At 45.3% G+C, this 21,158-nt stretch overlaps 1 protein-coding gene across 1 annotated transcript; it reads left to right on the forward strand.

The window, feature by feature from the left end:
* The first annotated feature begins 775 nt into the window (after positions 1-775).
* Positions 776-20,214, forward strand: NTMT1 (N-terminal Xaa-Pro-Lys N-methyltransferase 1). The gene is made up of 4 exons (XM_073600136.1): positions 776-930; positions 9,197-9,369; positions 17,203-17,455; positions 19,646-20,214. The coding sequence occupies exons 1-4, from the start codon at positions 918-920 to the stop codon at positions 19,900-19,902; spliced, it is 696 nt and encodes a 231-aa protein (XP_073456237.1). The 5' UTR covers positions 776-917; the 3' UTR covers positions 19,903-20,214.
* Positions 20,215-21,158: the final 944 nt, after the last annotated feature.

The following is a 21,158-nucleotide window of genomic DNA, read 5'->3' on the forward strand; positions in this document are numbered from 1 at the left end:
CATGATGTGTATACGGGGGGAGGGGAACTTCGTTTTTTATTTTTACATCAAGTAGAATTTGATAATTTTGTGTCCCTCTTTGGCCCCGTATACACAGGACTCAAAAACATCACTTTACGGGCTTTTAACTTTTTTTTTTATGCCTCTAAACACCCTTTATATAGGCATTTACATGCAAAAAAACCCCATCATTTGGGCGCAAAAAATGCGATCTAATATCGCAAATAAAATTCATACTCTGGCCGAAAGAATGCATTAATGCCGCACATTCAAACGCAACCTCAGGCGCGTTTTCCTGGACTGGAGCAAAGTCGTGTGTGAATGAGGCCCAATCCTCTGAGGAAGTTGTGAGGTAAAAACTTGTCATGCTCTTCTCTCTCTCAGTGAATGGAGCTCTAGCACTGCGCGCCCCCGTCTCCTTACATAGTGCCCGGTATCCAACTCCGCGTGCCCGCCGCCCTACACATAGCTCTGTCTCCCACTGCGCGCCCCCGCTGCTTCACACAGCTCGCCATGTCACAGCGCGCCCCCGCACACATAACTCTCTCAATTCCACCGCGCGCCCCGCGGCAAAGTGGTCTTTGTGGTTCCAACAGTGTTGGAGCACATATGCGCATGCGCTCTCCAGCGGGTAACAAAATGTGATGGCTAGCCGAATGTGACGTGACACCGCTCTATGCAATACTCTCCGCTGTCAGGCACTAGCCGGTCGCTCAGTGATTGGTCAGACGCCGTGCCACTCTAGTGCGAGCGCTCTCTTGGTTGGCTTATTGCTCTGCGGTTTCTCTAGCATTGGTTGGCTGCCTGAGCTAGCCCGAGCCGTGATTGGTGGTAGGTCTGTCAGGCCGGAAGTGTGTGTTATCACATGCGCTCCTAGGAGCCGGGAGTTGGTGGAAGCTGCGGGGTGGCAGCGGCTAATGCGAAGCGTCAGTGAGTATGATGCTGTATGGGGATCGGGTGGTAGCGGATTGTAGTGTGCGGGAAGCGGGGTGATCGGTCCTCAGGTGTCACCTTGTGATTGGTTCTGTCAGAGGCAGCCAATCAGAACCCAGCTGTCATAGTGAGAGAGCCCGATGGGTGACGTAAACAGTTCTGGGTCAGATTGTATTGGTTATCCCCTACAGGATAACCCCTGAACTGCAGGACTGACTTCCATAGTCATAGTTTGGACCTTCCATGACTGGACACCACCAGCAGGTGTGGAGGTCTTGTGATTTCTAGCAGTCTAACGTAATATGTCTCCTGAAACACCTCCTGTCTACAACTTCTATAGCATGTCTGCAGTCTCTGATCATCTCCAGTATCACGTCTGCAGCCTCTGATCATCTCCTGTACTATGTCTGCAGTCTCTGATCATCTCCTGTATCACGTCTGCAGCCTCTGATCATCTCCTGTACTATGTCTGCAGTCTCTGATCATCTCCTGTATCATGTCTGCAGTCTCTGATCATCTCCAGTACCATGTCTGCAATCCATGATCATCTCCTGTATCATGTCTGCAGCCTCTGATCATCTCCAGTATCACGTCTGCAGCCTCTGATCATCTCCTGTATCACGTCTGCAGCCTCTGATCATCTCCAGTATCACGTCTGCAGTCTATGATCATCTCCTGTATCACGTCTGCAGCCTCTGATCATCTCCAGTATCACGTCTGCAGCCTCTGATCATCTCCAGTATCACGTCTGCAGCCTCTGATCATCTCCAGTATCACGTCTGCAGCCTCTGATCATCTCCAGTATCACGTCTGCAGCCTCTGATCATCTCCAGTATCACGTCTGCAGCCTCTGATCATCTCCAGTATCACGTCTGCAGCCTCTGATCATCTCCAGTATCACGTCTGCAGCCTCTGATCATCTCCAGTATCACGTCTGCAGCCTCTGATCATCTCCAGTATCACGTCTGCAGCCTCTGATCATCTCCAGTATCACGTCTGCAGCCTCTGATCATCTCCAGTATCACGTCTGCAGCCTCTGATCATCTCCAGTATCACGTCTGCAGCCTCTGATCATCTCCAGTATCACGTCTGCAGCCTCTGATCATCTCCAGTATCACGTCTGCAGCCTCTGATCATCTCCAGTATCACGTCTGCAGCCTCTGATCATCTCCAGTATCACGTCTGCAGCCTCTGATCATCTCCAGTATCACGTCTGCAGCCTCTGATCATCTCCAGTATCACGTCTGCAGCCTCTGATCATCTCCAGTATCACGTCTGCAGCCTCTGATCATCTCCAGTATCACGTCTGCAGCCTCTGATCATCTCCAGTATCACGTCTGCAGCCTCTGATCATCTCCAGTATCACGTCTGCAGCCTCTGATCATCTCCAGTATCACGTCTGCAGCCTCTGATCATCTCCAGTATCACGTCTGCAGCCTCTGATCATCTCCAGTATCACGTCTGCAGCCTCTGATCATCTCCAGTATCACGTCTGCAGCCTCTGATCATCTCCAGTATCACGTCTGCAGCCTCTGATCATCTCCAGTATCACGTCTGCAGCCTCTGATCATCTCCAGTATCACGTCTGCAGCCTCTGATCATCTCCAGTATCACGTCTGCAGCCTCTGATCATCTCCAGTATCACGTCTGCAGCCTCTGATCATCTCCAGTATCACGTCTGCAGCCTCTGATCATCTCCAGTATCACGTCTGCAGCCTCTGATCATCTCCAGTATCACGTCTGCAGCCTCTGATCATCTCCAGTATCACGTCTGCAGCCTCTGATCATCTCCAGTATCACGTCTGCAGCCTCTGATCATCTCCAGTATCACGTCTGCAGCCTCTGATCATCTCCAGTATCACGTCTGCAGCCTCTGATCATCTCCAGTATCACGTCTGCAGCCTCTGATCATCTCCAGTATCACGTCTGCAGCCTCTGATCATCTCCAGTATCACGTCTGCAGCCTCTGATCATCTCCAGTATCACGTCTGCAGCCTCTGATCATCTCCAGTATCACGTCTGCAGCCTCTGATCATCTCCAGTATCACGTCTGCAGCCTCTGATCATCTCCAGTATCACGTCTGCAGCCTCTGATCATCTCCAGTATCACGTCTGCAGCCTCTGATCATCTCCAGTATCACGTCTGCAGCCTCTGATCATCTCCAGTATCACGTCTGCAGCCTCTGATCATCTCCAGTATCACGTCTGCAGCCTCTGATCATCTCCAGTATCACGTCTGCAGCCTCTGATCATCTCCAGTATCACGTCTGCAGCCTCTGATCATCTCCAGTATCACGTCTGCAGCCTCTGATCATCTCCAGTATCACGTCTGCAGCCTCTGATCATCTCCAGTATCACGTCTGCAGCCTCTGATCATCTCCAGTATCACGTCTGCAGCCTCTGATCATCTCCAGTATCACGTCTGCAGCCTCTGATCATCTCCAGTATCACGTCTGCAGCCTCTGATCATCTCCAGTATCACGTCTGCAGCCTCTGATCATCTCCAGTACCACGTCTGCAGCCTCTGATCATCTCCAGTACCACGCCTGCAGCCTCTGACCATGTCCTGTACCACGCCTGCAGCCTCTGACCATGTCCTGTACCACGCCTGCAGCCTCTGACCATGTCCTGTACCACGCCTGCAGCCTCTGACCATGTCCTGTACCACGCCTGCAGCCTCTGACCATGTCCTGTACCACGCCTGCAGCCTCTGACCATGTCCTGTACCACGCCTGCAGCCTCTGACCATGTCCTGTACCACGCCTGCAGCCTCTGACCATGTCCTGTACCACGCCTGCAGCCTCTGACCATGTCCTGTACCACGCCTGCAGCCTCTGACCATGTCCTGTACCACGCCTGCAGCCTCTGACCATGTCCTGTACCACGCCTGCAGCCTCTGACCATGTCCTGTACCACGCCTGCAGCCTCTGACCATGTCCTGTACCACGCCTGCAGCCTCTGACCATGTCCTGTACCACGCCTGCAGCCTCTGACCATGTCCTGTACCACGCCTGCAGCCTCTGACCATGTCCTGTACCACGCCTGCAGCCTCTGACCATGTCCTGTACCACGCCTGCAGCCTCTGACCATGTCCTGTACCACGCCTGCAGCCTCTGACCATGTCCTGTACCACGCCTGCAGCCTCTGACCATGTCCTGTACCACGCCTGCAGCCTCTGACCATGTCCTGTACCACGCCTGCAGCCTCTGACCATGTCCTGTACCACGCCTGCAGCCTCTGACCATGTCCTGTACCACGCCTGCAGCCTCTGACCATGTCCTGTACCACGCCTGCAGCCTCTGACCATGTCCTGTACCACGCCTGCAGCCTCTGACCATGTCCTGTACCACGCCTGCAGCCTCTGACCATGTCCTGTACCACGCCTGCAGCCTCTGACCATGTCCTGTACCACGCCTGCAGCCTCTGACCATGTCCTGTACCACGCCTGCAGCCTCTGACCATGTCCTGTACCACGCCTGCAGTCTCTGACCATGTCCTGTACCACGCCTGCAGTCTCTGACCATGTCCTGTACCATGCCTGCAGTCTCTGACCATGTCCCGGATCAGGTCTGTAGTCTCTGATTATATCCTTTTGTGCGTCTGCTGTCCCTGACACAAAATATTCACTGAATTCTATGTGTGGCCCCTTGGTGATGTCAGGGGGCGCACTTGAGGCTTCTCATAGCAAGAAAGTTGGCCACCACTGCCTTAGAGTAGCCCAAGTGATCCCGATCCTCCGTTGAGAAATCCCAGGGCTGGAGTCAGGCTGGCTATGGCCGTCATTAGTTTAATCCTTGAAGGGCAGTAAGAGCTCATTCATCGGGGCACAGAGAGCCGTACACCATGAGTAACCAGCATAACGCCTTGTTCCTGTGGGATGGACTACGACAGCAACCTCTGCCATGTGAGGGCCATGTCTACCCACATGGGGGGGGTGTACAAGTATTCCATGCATCCCTTTCCATTCATGTTAATTGGGACACACTGGACACAGCCGCTGATCCCAAGTTTGGCACCCATGTAGTTGTGTGTCCTGAACACAGACAGAGTGGGTTGCGGGGGGTGTGAGGGATGAGCTGGCATTCAGAAGCAGATTCTGGTGTGAATCCAGAAGTCCGCTGTCATTCTTGGTCCAATGATCTGCGGGTGACATTTTAAAAAGGGGCAGGAATGCTTGTGACATCATTGCCCTAATACTTTCATTTCAAGTCAGTGTCTGAGGTCATTGACCTCAGTGAAGTCACAAACCTCTAACGTCAGCTGGTTATGGGACCCAGAGTGACAGCTGACCTCTGGGTTCACACCAGAACCCACTTCTGAATGCCAGCTCATCCCTACTCTGCGCCCCCCCAGAGTGACAGCTTTCTGCAATCAATAGGTGCCCCTGTATTTATGTAAAGGTAGGATGTGTGCTGGTACTTGTACAGCTGCTGCCTGTCTTTGATCTGTATAGGAGGCTGTATGTGGACACGTCATACCCACATACAGAGTAAGGCCGCGTACACGCGATCGGACTTTCCGACAAAAAGCTCACGTTGAACGTTTTCCCTCGGAAAGTCCGATCGTGTGTACGCAGCATAAGGCCTGGTTCCCATTGATGACCTCTTCTTATGAGAATGTTCCATGTTGGATGAAGGGGATGCACACTCTCCTTGAACCTTCAATAAAAATTCCAATGTACTGTAGTATATAGGAGCATTTTTGGATGCCAGCACTGCCCCTCCTGATGGCCTGGAGCACTCGCATTCCTTTCACTTTATCCGAATGATACAACAGGCTGTGATATCTCTGTTGCCAAGACAGCAGATTGCTGTTTTTACTTGGTACAGACTATAACCAGCACCCATAAGCACCTTATCTCTCCTGTCTCTACTTCTTCATGGCAGGGTCACTTAAAAGCCCCACTCCAGATAGAAGAGAAATGTCCTTTGCAGTGGCAGGCTCCCCCTCGATCTGTGTGACCGTCTCCTGTAACCTTGTCCCCCAAGGTTCTCCTGCCGCGGGGGAGGGGGGGGGGGGGGGGGCACACACTAATATCAGGTTCTGCATTGTACATGAGGGATCAGCCACAAGTTAGAACGCCGGAGCCAGGAATAAGGTCAGTATTACACGTTTTACCTCTTTTTACCCTTACACCTAACGAGCATTTACTCCTGCGGGGGTCCGAAACAGGAAATTGCACTATAAAGACCAATTACAAGGTAAACGCACACATTTTTTATTTTTTTTTTTTTTTCATTTAGACATCTGTTCAATGACATGAAGGGATTAATATAAAGTTTACAATATGTGTGGACCTCCGCTTTAAGGAGAGTAGATTTTTCAAGAATCCTAAAATTCAGCTTTAAGCCCCCATTCACACCGGTGCAACTTGTCATGCAGTTTGGACCTGTCAAATCACATAAGTCCCACCCTGTTGTCAGCAGTGGAACTGTTCAAAACGGTGAGATGCCAACTTTGCGGTGAAGCAACGACTTGAAAAAAGAAGTTCCTGCGCTATTTTTGGTTATTTCTGGTACAATATGTACTATTTTGTAACTATGTAATATTTTTATTGAAAAGATGAAGTAGATCTACAACAGCAGTAATCCCACGCAGGGGATATGAGCAGTGAGTATGACATGGCAAACACGAGTTTCATAAAAGGAACTATCGAAGTTCAACGACCCTCTGATCGTTGAACTTGCAAGGTGTTTGAGCAGGATTGCTCAGGGATTTGGATGTGGACAATCCACAAAAATTGGGGAAAAATAAATCTTAAACAGAACTCGTATTAAACCAAAGGGGGGTACAAAAAAAAATCTCCCATTTTAAAGATTAAAAAATGGAAATAAATAAAATACATAAAAGAGGGAAAGGAGAGGGTGAGGTGGCAGAGGGGGAAGCGGGAACTGAGAGAAGAGCGCAAAACAGGAAGAGAGAAAAGAGGCACAGATAGGAGAAGAGAGGGTTCCCCCAGGTCAGGGGTAGGAGAAATCAAGTTGGGGGGCCCAGGCTGGTTGGGTGCAAGGCCAGAAGAGCGTAAGACCAGCATCGGCCCCACACCTTGAGAAATTTAGTATGGGAATCACGGAGGATATACAAGTCATCTTCTCATTAATCATGAGAGACGTTATGTTGTTCTTCACTTCCATGAACGAGACCGTCGGTTTCCTCCAAGCCCTGGCTATCGTCTTTTGGCTGCAATAAATACATAGGTGGCCAATTTCTGTTGGTAGGAGAAAAGGCCTGGGATTGGGCAATCGAGTAAGGCCAATTTGGCATCTTTGCGGCTATTTTTGGTTATTTCCAGTGCAACTTGCGTAGATATCTGTGCATGAAGTCAGCCGGATAATAGATTTCAGCCAAGTTGCATCCTAAGTTGCACTGACATGCGGTGTTGAAATCGTGCGATGATAAGTGAAGTTGCACGATTTCAAAGTCGGATTCGGTGTGAGCGGGGGCTAAGGGTATTTAGTAGTTCTGCTTAAGCTGGGAATACGCTAGAGTGTTTATTATTTTTTTTTTACTTCCTTTTTTTTTTTTGGATATTTATTATAGCAAAAAGTACAAAATATTGTTTTGTTTTTTTTCTCAAAATTGTTGCTCTTTTTTTGTTTATAGCGCAAAAAATAAAAACCGCAGAGATGATCAAATAACACCAAAAGAAAGCTCTATTTGTGGGGGAAAAAAGGACATCAATTTTGTTTTGGTTACAACGTTGCACTACCACGCAATTATGAGTTAAGTGCCGTATTGCAAAAAATGGCCTGGTCAGGAAGGGGGCAAATGCTTCCGGGGCTGAAGTGGTTAAGGTGAAGAAAAGAGGGGGGAAAAATGCACTGAAACGCATTGAAAATGTGCCAAAAAAACATGTATGCAGAAAAGCAACTGGACTGCGTTTTTCTATGGTGTGAACTGGCCCTAAATGTTTTAAAAAATAGCTTCAGGAAATATAAAGGAAAAGGACAGTGGAATGTGACTTCTATTGCAGCAAATTATTCCATTCAGAAAATGGTGAATAAAAAGTAGAGAGCTCAGACATTGAGATCCATTTTCACACCACAATCTGGGCAGAGTATTCGGAGAGCTGTATCTGGGATAGCATGAAGGTGGCAGGATCACAAGTATTTTTATTGACAGTAGCTAATTAATAAATATTGAAGATGGCGAATATGTTCAACATAAATGTTTAAAAACCCCAGTAGTGTAAAGACTAGGGAAGATCTAAAAGCAGGTTCCAAACACGCACATGGACAGTCTGCACATGAAAAATCAGTTTGTATATTCCCTAAATATTAGAATGCTGGTAATACCGTGTGCCTCAATTTAGCATGTTTACCAAGTCAAGTGGATCTCCTCAATCGAAGTGCCAATATATAATAAAAATATTAAAAACCACAAAGATTCAGAAATCGTTGGCTTGCGATTAAGAAGTTGCTTCCACAGGAGATGTGTAGGAACTAAAATACTGTGGGCAATCTCTCCCCCTCCCCCCTTATATTTTATTTTATTTATTTATTTATTTATTTTTTATTTTTATTATTTAAACTTTTTGCTGCTCTTTCTACCTGCTTTTTGTGTTTCCAGTGCCTTTTTTTTTTTTTCCATTTGGCGAATGCACTGTGTTATTTTTGGATATGCGACATGGAAGGTATGTGTGAATACTGCAGTGCAAGGGAATCACTATATTTAGTGAGCTTTGTAGTCCTCAATGACCATTTGCTGTTTTCACAGATGGCCCCCCCCCCCCGACATGTACACAGTTGCCATCCCTCTGCCTAAGTGATTGTTGCTACGCCTGGCCTAATAATAACTTGGCACTGGGACTTCTTCCCCCTCCCTGGCAGCATTGGGGTTAAAGCTCCTAAATGGTAAAAATAGCGGTTGTGTAGCAGGAGCATCATCCTAGGAAAGCTGATGGCCTCTGTAATAAGCTGTCACTGTTAATTCTCGGCATTGCAGGAGTAGAATTTTGTGTGCGGTGAAATTTAACCCAGGGTAAAGATTGTTGGGCAAAGCGGCACACAGAGGTCGGTGAAAGACACTCGGTGCATTTATATGAGCCTCTTTGCCTGTCACCAATCAAACTTTTTGACCAGCGGAGCTTGTAAAGAAGTCGAGTGGCCACACAGGGGAAAGTGAGCTGGGCAGAATTACAGCGTTGAGATTTTTCTAAAGACTGCTGGCCGGATTGACAGAATTTGGTTGGAAAGGGAAGCTGCTGAGCACATCATCTTCAAATTTTGGATTTTTTTATTTTTTTTCCCTTTTTGTGTTTTAGCTGTTTCCACAATGTCGAATGAGCTGGTGGAAGACGAGACTCGGTTCTACTGTAACGCAAAGAAGTACTGGAAGAATGTTCCGCCCACAGTGGATGGGATGCTGGGAGGCTACGGACACATATCCAGCATCGACATCAGCGGCTCCAAAAAATTTCTACAGAGGTTCCTTCGAGTGAGTATACAAGTATACACAATGCTTACTGTCACCCGTTGTACTAGAAGTAGTCCTCTTAGGTATGTGAAGCTAGTAAATCCTGAAATACGGAATAGAATGAACGGAGGTCATGTGATTCCTAACATTGACTATTGCGGCCACATTAAGAGTTTTCAGTAACGCATGGTAAAACGGTGTGCGTGGAATTGTATACTGACAATTTACTGTCTTATGCTGCATTGGGGTTTTTTTTTTTATATTTCAATATTTTTATTGAAAAAGAAACAAATTTCAAAATATACAGACACATCAATAGAACAAAATCGAATTCTCAGATTGTCAACTTAGCATTACAGAAGTGCAGAAGATATAGTCATTATACATATCTGTCCTCTACCATTACAGTAGAACACAAAATGTGCGATATGTATCTAAGTACCAATGGGACTGAGTAATATTTTCCCCCCATGATCCAGAACCCCACCACATATGGTGAATGGTAGAGACCTGGAATGACAGGGAATTCTGATAGTGAACCCCAAGATTATCCCAGGGCCCACTACTGTGTCAGGCCCTATAGGCGAACATCTGTATTGTACATATAAGATCCAGAAGAAGAAGGAAGTAAGAAAAGGGAAGAGGGGAAAGAGAGAGAAAAAAAAGGGGGGGGGGGGGAGAAGGAGATAAAGAAGGGGAGGGTCAACCTGGAGTTCCCCACGGAGTCGAGATAAAATTGGTCCACAGGTCCCGCACTGTGTTAAAAGTCCTAGCGATTTAGTTATTTTTTTTGGCTCAGTAGTTTTATTGCGGATATAAGAAGTACAAGCGCCTACAACTTCAGGAAAAAAAAAAGAAGTACAAGGATTCCCTCTTAGGGCAGGTATCCACATACAGCACAGTATTTACAGAAAACTTAGGATAATATTACCATCAGCAGGTTATTTTCGATACCAAGCTAACCATGGTTTCCCAGCTTTTTCAACGGACTTCAGTGAACCCATTCTCAGAGCTAGTAGTTTTTCAAAGGAGTAATAAGATTGGGTAGTGACTAGAACCTTGGGCAGGTTGGGCACCAGCTCCCCTTTCCAGCATCTCACGATGGTGAGTTTGGCCGCCAGCAGGATGCAAATAATTATCTTACAACAATCTGGGGTAAATTACTGATGCCCAAGTTTTAGTATCGCCAAGGCTGGTTCTGGAGAAGTAAGGATCTTCTAGACACTGGAGAGGAGCTGAAACGCACTTCGTCAAAAGCTATGGAGGTCCTTGCATGACCAGAATATATGGAATAGGTTATTACCAACTTGACCACAACCTCACCAGCATGAGGAGGAGCCGCAATCTTATCTTTTGAAAATTTAGTCAACGCTAGTGACCTCACAGATAATGACAGCCAGGACAGGAAAGATCTCTGGAGCCAGACAGCCACTGTGCTGAAAGCAAACTTGTCACTTTAATAAAATGCCAAAGCCAGCCGTCCTACCTTACCCTCTGGTGAGTATACTGGCCTTTACCCCCCAGTCCGTCTCCTGTCAGTAAATCTTCACTTTTCCAGAAAACATGTGACATGCCACCTGTTTCACCACAAGGCAGCGCTTGGGACCTGAACCAGTGCTAAGGGTTGACAATTAAATTGTTGGTCTGACAACGGGAGAGTGGAAAGTACAGGTATGTCTAGGCAGCAAAGGTGCCTAGCATATGGAGATTTTATTTATATATATATATATATATATATATATATATATATATATATATATATATATATATATATATATATATATATAATGAAAAAAGACACAAGTCCATCTAATTCAACCGATAGGAACAAAAAAAAACCCACAGTTCCTTCAGAGGAAGGAAGAAAAAGAAGCCCAATAAAACATGATCCAATTTGCTCCAGCAGGGAAAAAATAATCCTTCCTGATCCTCCAGGAAGCAATTGGATATTCCCTGGATCATCTACCCCTGGTGTTATTACCTAGAAGGGTTTGTTCACACCAGCCTCTGTTTTGCTGAGCTTGGTTCATTGCACTGTTTGTTTAAAAAAAAAAAAACTTTGAGATGTCACTCAGACATCTCAAAAAGTGCAATTGCCGGCCATTAGGTGCGAGGCAGCAGATTGCCTGGCACTGCGCTGCCTGAAATAAAAAGTACAGAAAACAGCAATTCTTTCAGCGCACCATCGCAACACAGTGGTGTAAACTAGGCACACACGTTATCTCACAAAAGTGAGTACACCCCTCACATTTTTGTAAATATTTTATATCTTTTAATGTGACATGACTGAAGAAATGACACTTTGCTACAATGTAAAGTAGTGAGTGTACAGCTTGTATAACAGTGTAAATTTGCTGTCTCCTCAAAATAACTCAACACACAGCCATTAATGTCTAAACCGCTGGCAACAAAAGTGAGTACACCCCTAAGTGAAAATGTCCAAATTGGGTGCAAACTGTGAATGTTTTGTGTGGCCACCATTATTTTCCAGCACTGCCTTGACCATCTTGGGCATGGAGTTCACCAGAGCTTCACAGGTTGCCACTGCAGTCCTCTTCCACTCCTCCGTGACGACATCACAGAGCTGGTGGATGTTAGAGACCTTGTGCTCCTCCACCTTCCGTTTGAGGATGCCCCACAGATGCTCAATAGGGTTTAGGTCTGGAGACATACTTGGCCAGTCCATCACCTTTACCCTCAGTTTCTTTAGCAAGGCAGTGTTCGTCTTGGAGGTGTGTTTGGGGTCGTTATCATGTTGGAATACTGCCCTGTGGCCCAGTCTCCGAACTGAGAGGATCATGCTCCACTTCAGTATGTCACAGTACATGTTGGCATTCATGATTCCCTCAATGAACTGTAGCTCCCCAGTGCCGGCAGCACTCATGCAGCCCCAGACCATGACACTCCCACCACCATGCCTGACTGTACTCCTCACTTGGTTGCTGCCCCACACGCCTGACATCATCGGGACCAAATAAGTTTATCTTGGTCTCCTCAGACCACAGGACATGGTTCCAGTAATCAATGTCCTTAGTCTATTTGTCTTCAGCAAACTGTTTGCGGGCTTTCTTGTGCATCATTTTTAGAAGAGGCTTCCTTGCAGACCAATTTGATGCCGTGTGCGGCGTTTGGTCTTAGCACTGACAGGATGACCTCCCACCCCTTCAACTTCTGCAGCAATGCTGGAAGCACTCATGTGTCTATTTCCCAAAGACAACCTCTGGATATGACGCTGAGCACGTGCACTCAACTTCTTTGGTCGACCATGGCGAGACCTGTTCTGAGTGGAACCTGTCCTGTTAAATCACTGTATGGTCTTGGCCACCGTGCTGCAGCTCAGTTTCAGGGTCTTGGCAATCTTCTTATTGCCTAGGCCATCTTTATGTAGAGCAACAATTCTTTTTTTTTTTTTCAGATCGTCAGAGAGTTCTTTGCCATGAGGTGCCATGTTGCACTTCCAGTGACCAGTATGAGAGAGTGAGAGCGATAACACCAAATTTAACACACCTGCTCCCCATTCACACCTGAGACCTTGTAACACTAACGAGTCAGATGACATCGGGGAGGGAAAATGACGAATTGGGCCCAATTTGGACATTTTCACTTGGGGGTGTACTTACTTTTGTTGCCAGCGGTTTAGACATTAATGGCTGTTTGTTGAATTATTTTGAGGGGACAGCAAATTTACAATGTTAAACAAGCTGTACACTCACTACTTTACACTGTAGGAAAGTGTCATTTCTTCAGTGTTGTGACATATAATAAAATATTTACAAAAATGTGAGGGTGTATTCACTTTTGTAAGATACTGTAGGAGACAAGATTGTGTACTCTTGATGCAATGGTGCGCACCCCCTGTCAGAGCAGATGGACTGCTTTAAAAAAACTCTACTATTGGTATAACGGAGCATGTTTGATGTTAAAGTGTAAGTTAAGCCTAATGCCCCGTACACAAGAGCGGATTTTCCAACAAAACCGTGGATATTTTTCTGCAGGATGTTGGCTCAAACTTGTCTTGCATACACACAGTCACACAAATGTTGGCCCAAATTTCCGAACGTGAGAACTCGGTGACGTACAACACATACAACGAGCCGAGAAAAGGGAAGTTCAGTAGCCAGTTCAATAGCCTTCTGCTTGATTCAGAGCATGTGTGAACTTTTGTGCGACAGACTTGTGTACACACGATCAGACTTTCCGACAATAAGTTTTATTGGTGAAAAATTTGAAAACCTGCTCTCAAACATTTGTGGGCGGAAATTCCGACACCAAATGTTCGATGGAGCATACACACGGTCGGACTTTCCGACAACAAGCTCACATCGAACATTTCCCGTCGGAAAGTCCAACCGTGTGTACCGCGGCGTTACACTAAAATCCCTGCATCTACAGACATTCACGATCTAACACTAACCTATCTAGCCCTGTAAAGAAGAATACGTTATACATGCCTTTTTTTGAAGCCGATCCGGTCTCCAGCGGCGGAAGCTCTGCAGAGGAAACGGCTGACAACGGCTGTGAAATGAATGGGGAGTGAAGTCACCCATAGACTTACTATGAAAAAAGGGGGGAGAATCACACAGTGTGCCTAATCTCTCCCACCTCACTCAAAGTCCCAGGGCGATTCTCCCCCCTTTTTTCTGTGTATTTAGGGATGGAGGTGGTTGAGTGGTCGTTCCAGACCTTAACCCTCTTTTCTTGTTCATAGACTTACTATGGAGCTTCCGTTGTCGGACGTGTCCTCTGCACCCGCCCCCACAGCGAAGCTGTGGCTGACAGCTCAGCATGGAATTGGATTGCATCGGCTTCAAAAAATATATGTTTACCAATTTTTCTTCTTTACAGGGCTAGATAGAGAGGTTAGTGTTAGATCGTAGATGTCTGTAGATGCAGGGATTTTAGTGTTAGCGTGGACTTCTATTTTATAAGTTATTGAACTATGCCCCGCTCCACACACAATAACTATTCACTGTTGACTTGACTTGTCCTTCAATAAACCCTAATCAAAGATCTTTCTACATTAAATGAAAGCAGGCACAGTATTGCTTGCCTGGTGTTGAGCCCCAAGAATGTGTGATATGCTTCTATGTTTAATAAAATTCAGTAATATTCAGAACTATATTGGAGGTTTCTTATGCTGCATTAGTCAGCTGAGACTATAGTGATTGGAATCATTTCTCCTCCTGCCTGACGTGGCCTCCTGCTGGATCCTAAAATAAAACAGCCTGGTGCCAAGGCTGAGTTTTATTCTGCTGAATGTGAATCCCGAGTGTAAAAACATAATAGGTTCGCTTTGCCAGCACATGCAGAATCAATTATTCAATGTCCTTCCCAGATACGGGAACGTTCTATACTATTCTGAGCTGAAAAATAATGTTTTGCATGTGAGAATTTCATACTTGTGTTTCTATAAATGCCATGCAGTCCACATATTGCTTGGTTCCATTTAAGTGTATGTCAGGGGGGAAAAAAAAATCAAGTACTTCTCTGCGATACAGTACTGGCAGGAACAGTGATTAAAAACACAAGTACAGAAAAATAACAGTTGATCTGCAGGAAATCCAGTTGTCCTGTGACTTCCTGTTTGGGCTGATAACACTTTGCCTTTACTATACTGGAATCCCAACCAGCCCAGGTCTACAGACCTCTCCCTATCACCCACCCTTCCCTGACCTTCTCCACAGTCATACTTTAATTAAATAACCAGCAACAAATGCTGCTGCCGTGACTCAAAAGAGCCTGCCCACAAACTGTGTGTAAAGAAATGGCTTTTGGGAGATGTAGTTCTGGGGGGGGTGTCTACGTAAAGAGAAAACTACTTCCTTTCAGTTACCCTCACAAGAATTACAAGCCTGGTGATAATATTGCAGGGAGCTGCTTCTCTTTACAGGAACAAGGTAAAATAAAAATGAATGCTGGGATATCTTGAGGAGGGGAGGGGTAGCTATGCATGTGTGTCATGCCTATACAAATCCTTTAAAGGTACTCTCCAGTCAAAACCAAAAGGTACGTTTTCTGATGCATAACGTGAACACAGCCTACTTGCTCACAGCTTAAAACGTGTAATGCAGGCATTGCTGTAGCGTATGAGTCCAGCCCATCAGCAGCCTGGTGATCTAGGAACCTGTTTGCAATGTATGACAGGGATTCACAGACACATCCACCATAGGATCCTTGCTGTCTTCACATACAAAAGGCCTAATTTATTAAGATGTCACTGCAGAGAACTTGCACTTGCCATACATGGTGCAAACTTCTGCCAGTCCCTGGTGAACCAACTTAAATTCGCTTCATTCATTCATCCTCTCCTGGCCGACATCTCTTGATTGAGCCGTTTTAGAAAGTGGTCGGCCAAACATCGGTTTCATCTGATCAGATGCAGCCTCTATTTGGGTATTTTGACAGCTAACAGCAGCGACTGTCGTACAGTAACCGAGCAGGGGCATTCACACGTGTGCTGTATAGCCTGTAGCCAAAAAAAAAAAAAAAAATATCAGTGTGACCAACTGTCACGGAACGTCCCACACTCCGCTTGAGTGCTTCCGTCATATACCGCTTCCTAAGTTCTGGAACACGAGTCCAATGGATCTGGCTATAGGAACCCCAAGAACCAGACAACACCAGTCTTGGAGTACATCAGAACTAACTTTATTTTGAGATCTCACAGACCTTTATACAGCAGGGATGACTCAAAGCTAACCTAATTAACATGACCTAATTTACTACAAAATGTACCCAGACCAGATGACAGTCTTGTGGGCACCGAGCTTCACACATTAATACAATTAACAATACAAACAACAATCTCCCCCCTCCTCAGCCTAGACCATTCGTCTATTAGCCAGGGCTGGTGGCTAATGTGATCAGCTCTCTCAATTAACATAAACACATGTTGATAACACCAGCATCTCCTCACAGGATGTGTCCCAACAGAATGAATCAGTCTTATCAGCAGGGGGCTGCTGGAGGAATCCCCCCTCCCTCTTCAGGGACACAAATCTACAGTAAGGAGTCCCCATACAATATATACATGACTGAGTCCGATTAATACAGTTCAGACTGGATTTCTCATTCACCTCAAATGCTAGGGCCCATAATCGGTGGGCAACAGGCTTGCATACAGTCCTCTCCAACAGCCTCTGCTCCGGCCAGGTCCGTGACACCAACTTTATCCAATTCTGCCTTGAATGTCTAAATCTGACCAGTGATATCATAAGGAAAGAGAGAGAGAGAGGAAGTTGTTCATCGCAAGCATCAGGAAATACACTGCCAGCGACCCTGTGAGAAATTCTGTGAAATGTGGATTAAAGTAAAATAGGGAGCTACAATGGAGGCAGGAGCAAGGTAGTTCTAGCAAGGGGAATATAACTAGGTCATATAAAGGGACCCGTTTTTAACATTTTTTTTGTATGTAGGAGAAGACTGCCATAGGATTTGTGGTAGAGGGAGGAGTCCAGTTAATTGTTGCTTTAAAACAATATAAAAGTGCCAAAACTTTCCCTAAACTCCAGGCAAACTGCTACAAAGATGAAAGATATTTTTCCTGCCCTAAGTATTTGTATCTCTGTCATAAAGTTCTGGGATTTAGATGTAGAAGAGATAAAATGATGACCCCTGTCCATACCTAGTGTTCTGATTGAATTGTAAAGGAGCAGCCAGAGACTGATTAAGTCATCTCTCTGCTCCCATTTTCTGTCTGCTTGTTTCTTAGTAGCACATATGTCTGGCTCCCAATCATACTCACCCCTCCCCCAGTCTGAGTGTGGGTGTACATTCAGTATTTCCTTACATCATGCAATTCATTTTTTGCATTTTTTTGGCTTACGTGTTTTCTCAAACTTCTTTCTCTTGCAGGATGGTTCCCATAAGGTAGACTCCTCTTATGCCCTGGACTGTGGGGCTGGCATAGGTCGCATCACCAAACGTCTCTTGCTGCCACTATTTAAGAAGGTAGATATGGTTGATGTGACAGATGAATTTCTAAGCAAGGCGAAGAGCTATCTCGGGGAAGATGGGAAGAGAATCGGCAACTTCTACTGCTCCGGCCTGCAGGAGTTTGCTCCAGAGCCAAACCGCTATGACGTCATTTGGATACAGTGGGTAATAGGTGAGGAGGCTATGTGGTGTTTCTGGGTTTCATGCACTAAAACTGGTACAAAGAAGTGCTTATCAAGGGCAGCCAATCAGGCGACAAATGTGGAAACTGACTGGTGGTCTAGATTGTTTAAAGTGGGCTTTTAGTTATATCATATCTTCCATGTTCTTCCTATAAGAGTTTATTAGAGTCCTCCAATTTTTGAAGAGCGTACAACATCTGTCAGTTGCAGGGAATGTTGTTGTGCAACCTACATGTGCTGGAGAGCGGTTAAATCTTACCATGTTTTTTACCAAAGTTTTCAAATTTTCCAGCTCTCGGTACAGCCTGTCAGAAGCTGCACTTCCTTTTGCAGGCTGACAATGCTAGAACACTTCCTCACAATAAGCAGCAGTGTTGTCAGCCTGACATGTGGCTTCCTCAGTTGACCATTGTGGTGCCTATCAAATAGACCTAATAAGAAGCCTCAATATCCAACAGTTGATGTGGCAGTTTGCTCTCTGCCCCTCGGACAATCAGAGGAAGCTTTTTTTTTCATTGTAAAAAGTACAAGCAATCATGGAGATGCAGTACAATATACTATCTGTAGAAGGTAAGTGTCCCATAATGCTGCCAGAACACTACTTACTTAGTACAAGCTACTACAGTGAATTGCAGCCTGAGCAGCAGCCAGTACGCTGTGGCGTGCAATTTTTGTTCCGAAGTGGGTCATGCCAGTTATTAAAGAGGCCAAGAAACCTAGAATTCTTTTTAAAAAAAGTTAGTCCATTTAAAACTGGATGTCTATCTAATGCTGGCTGTGCACAGCAGTTTTTTTTTTTTCTTCATTCAGCCAACAGGTAAGTGAAAAAAAATCCAACAGGTTTCCCCATCCACCCAAGCGAGATGGATGGAGGAATCCCCCCCCCACTCCCCAGGAAATTGTATTCTGACAACAGTTTTTCCGATTGAAAACATTTGCCGTTTAGCAGTTGCAGCCAAACGATGGACTTCTGTAAAACAGGGACGCCACACGCTAATAGAAATTAAGCCGACCCTTTCTTGACCGCCTCCAAATTTTTATCTATCTATGGCTAGCTTAAGAATAACTCATCGACAAAGTGGTTGTGCAGTTTCACTGCAGAATAATGTGTTGCCTCACTTTTTAAGGTAATTGAAATCAACAGCTCTACTGGCAGGGTCAGCAGGTTCAAAATATTGTTGGCGGGGGGATCAGAAAAAGAGAATCTGCTATCTCAGGGCTCGTTTACACTTTCTTCAACTTTGACACACATTAAAGCGCCTTCCGCTTCAACATGCTTTTTTTTTTTTTGTTTGTTTTGTTTTGTTTTTGTGTTTTTGATGCTTCTGTGATGCTTGCCAAATGCCCTGTGTGTTGATTTTCTATTTGTTTTAAAGGGTCCCAGTAGAACCCCTGTTTAGTTGTACCCCCGCTCAGCAGACCCCCCTGCTCAGTAAAAATCCCACTCAACAGATCCCCAACTCAATAGTAACCCCTAGCTCTCTGCTCTCTCTGTTCCCCATTCACCTCCTGCTACATTGCTCCCATGCTGCTCACCACATGTGACATTGCTAGTTTTTTTTCTCTTTCTCTGCTCCCCTAGTTTTCTGTTCCTTCAATCTCTCTGCACCCCACTATATTGCTCACTACATGTGACATTGCTAGTTTCATCTGCTCTGGTTGCCCAGTTTTTCTGCTCTGGTCTGGATCCCGCTCACCTTCCTGCTGCTCCACACCAGATGTGACATCTGTACCAGGCACTTCCAGAGTATATAAACATGAACGGGAAGTGATTGTTGCTGATGTCTTTTCCAGTGCATCCTGGGATATCTCATACCTTCAGTACCTCAGAAAAAGGCAAAGCTCACTTTACCTAAAGCGTTTTTCAATCAGGCTTTTTTTTCAATCTAAGCAAATGTTATCATAGACTTCTATAGAGGTATTGGAGCTGCTTTGAAGCATGAAGAAAGCGATATTGAGTATGATTTTTAAAGCAAATGCAACATGAACAGGACTGAAAGGTAACCATTTTATTTAGTGAGAGGTGCTTTGACATTCAGAGTGCTTTAAAGAAGCGCGTCTGAAGCCACATTTCAACGCAAGTGTAAACGAGCCTTTAATGTCAGGCTTCATTGTATGTCATTTGTGCTTTTTTGTCATTGTTTTGGTGCAGACTTTTAACGCTTATTGTCTTGGTGCAGGACATTTGACAGACAGCCACCTTGTGGAGTTTTTAAAGCGCTGCAAAACTGGCCTACGACCCAACGGCATTATTGTCATCAAAGACAACATGGCTACAGAAGGCGTCATTATGGACGACGTGGACAGCAGCATCTGCAGAGACGTAGACATGGTATGTAGACTCATCAGACAAGCCGGCCTCTCTGTTCTGGCCCAAGAAAGACAGGAGAACTTTCCTGATGAAATCTATCATGTCTACTCCTTTGCCATGAGATAAAAGAAACCGCATGGTTTACTTGTCAAGTCATATCCACAACCTATACACTGTAGACTGCTTTGCCAAGAAAAGCTTGCTTTTAAGCATGCCAAGTTTTATAAACTGGAATAGAAGGAAGCTTGAATCTTGCTGATGAGAAAGAAGCCTATGATGTCAATGGGAGATGGTGACCGCGGGAGAGACACAGGCCACAGTGAGGTCACAGGACAGCTCATTGATGTCAGACAGCCGTATATCAGATATTATGGACAGAAGAAAAGATCAATTTGCCAAAACACACAAACGAAAAATAAATGTTTTTTTCAAACTGGCTGCTGGCATTGCCAAATACTGGTATTTTGATTAGAATTTGAAAAATAAGGTCCATTTTAAAGAAAGACAATTTTGATTGGAACTGCAGAAAAACTGTTTTTTTGGTGTGTGTGTTTTTTTTTTTTTTTCTTTAGTCTTGGGTGGCATGTGGAAGGGTTCGACCCCCTGTTAGATTTTTATTGGGGAGTATTTTCCGCCCTTTTTGACCATAAAGGAGGCAATATGATCACAAAGGGGTTCTAACCCTTCACAGTCCTATAAAACAGTGCTTTTATTTGCCGCTTTGTTTCCCTTGGTTTCTAACCCAGCACCAGACGGGGCATAAGGGAAGCTGTCAACGGTGACACAGACTTCCCTTGTTTATGCAGTCCGAAACAAGATTTGTCTGGAGTTCCACCTTAAAAAATTTGAGTATCCTGTTTACTTGAGTCTGCTTTTTTGTTTTTGGTTGAATGTGAAAATGATGTTCTACAAAGTTGAAGCATGTACAAAGAAATGAAGCCTTTCTGTAGCAATATCATAGAAGCTATTGCACCCAATGCCATTTGATCTAGCAATGGAACCACCTACCTCAAAACTAGCTGCTTATGTACAAAGACTGCAGTAGCCCATTGAGGTAAGAGCTCATGTTGTCACTGGGACAATAAATTGGGGAAATTTACCCAACCAAGGTGAGGACAACCTTTTCTGCATCCTTCAAAATAAACATCTGGGCACAAAAACTTTAATTTCAATATTTTCCTCAATAACCTTAATGGTTATAGATCCACTTTGTTTGAAACAAAAGCCTTTGCAAAAATAAATTTATTACTTTGTAAGGGTAGTAGTGATGCCACTACTGTGACCTCATACATAAAGGGGCCCAGTAGCCCCCACCTGCTACAGGCTGCCTGTAGATAACTAGAGGAGGGGGGAGGAGACAAGTCCAGTCCCCCCCACCCCAC

Source organism: Aquarana catesbeiana, linkage group LG09, assembly GCF_042186555.1.
Source record: "Aquarana catesbeiana isolate 2022-GZ linkage group LG09, ASM4218655v1, whole genome shotgun sequence".
Lineage (NCBI taxonomy): Eukaryota > Metazoa > Chordata > Amphibia > Anura > Ranidae > Aquarana > Aquarana catesbeiana.

Coding starts and splice junctions, on each gene's coding strand:
- NTMT1 (XM_073600136.1), top strand. Junction 9,370..17,202: donor TTCTACAGAGGTTCCTTCGA/GTGAGTATACAA, acceptor TTTCTCTTGCAG/GATGGTTCCCATAAGGTAGA. Junction 17,456..19,645: donor TTGGATACAGTGGGTAATAG/GTGAGGAGGCTA, acceptor GTCTTGGTGCAG/GACATTTGACAGACAGCCAC.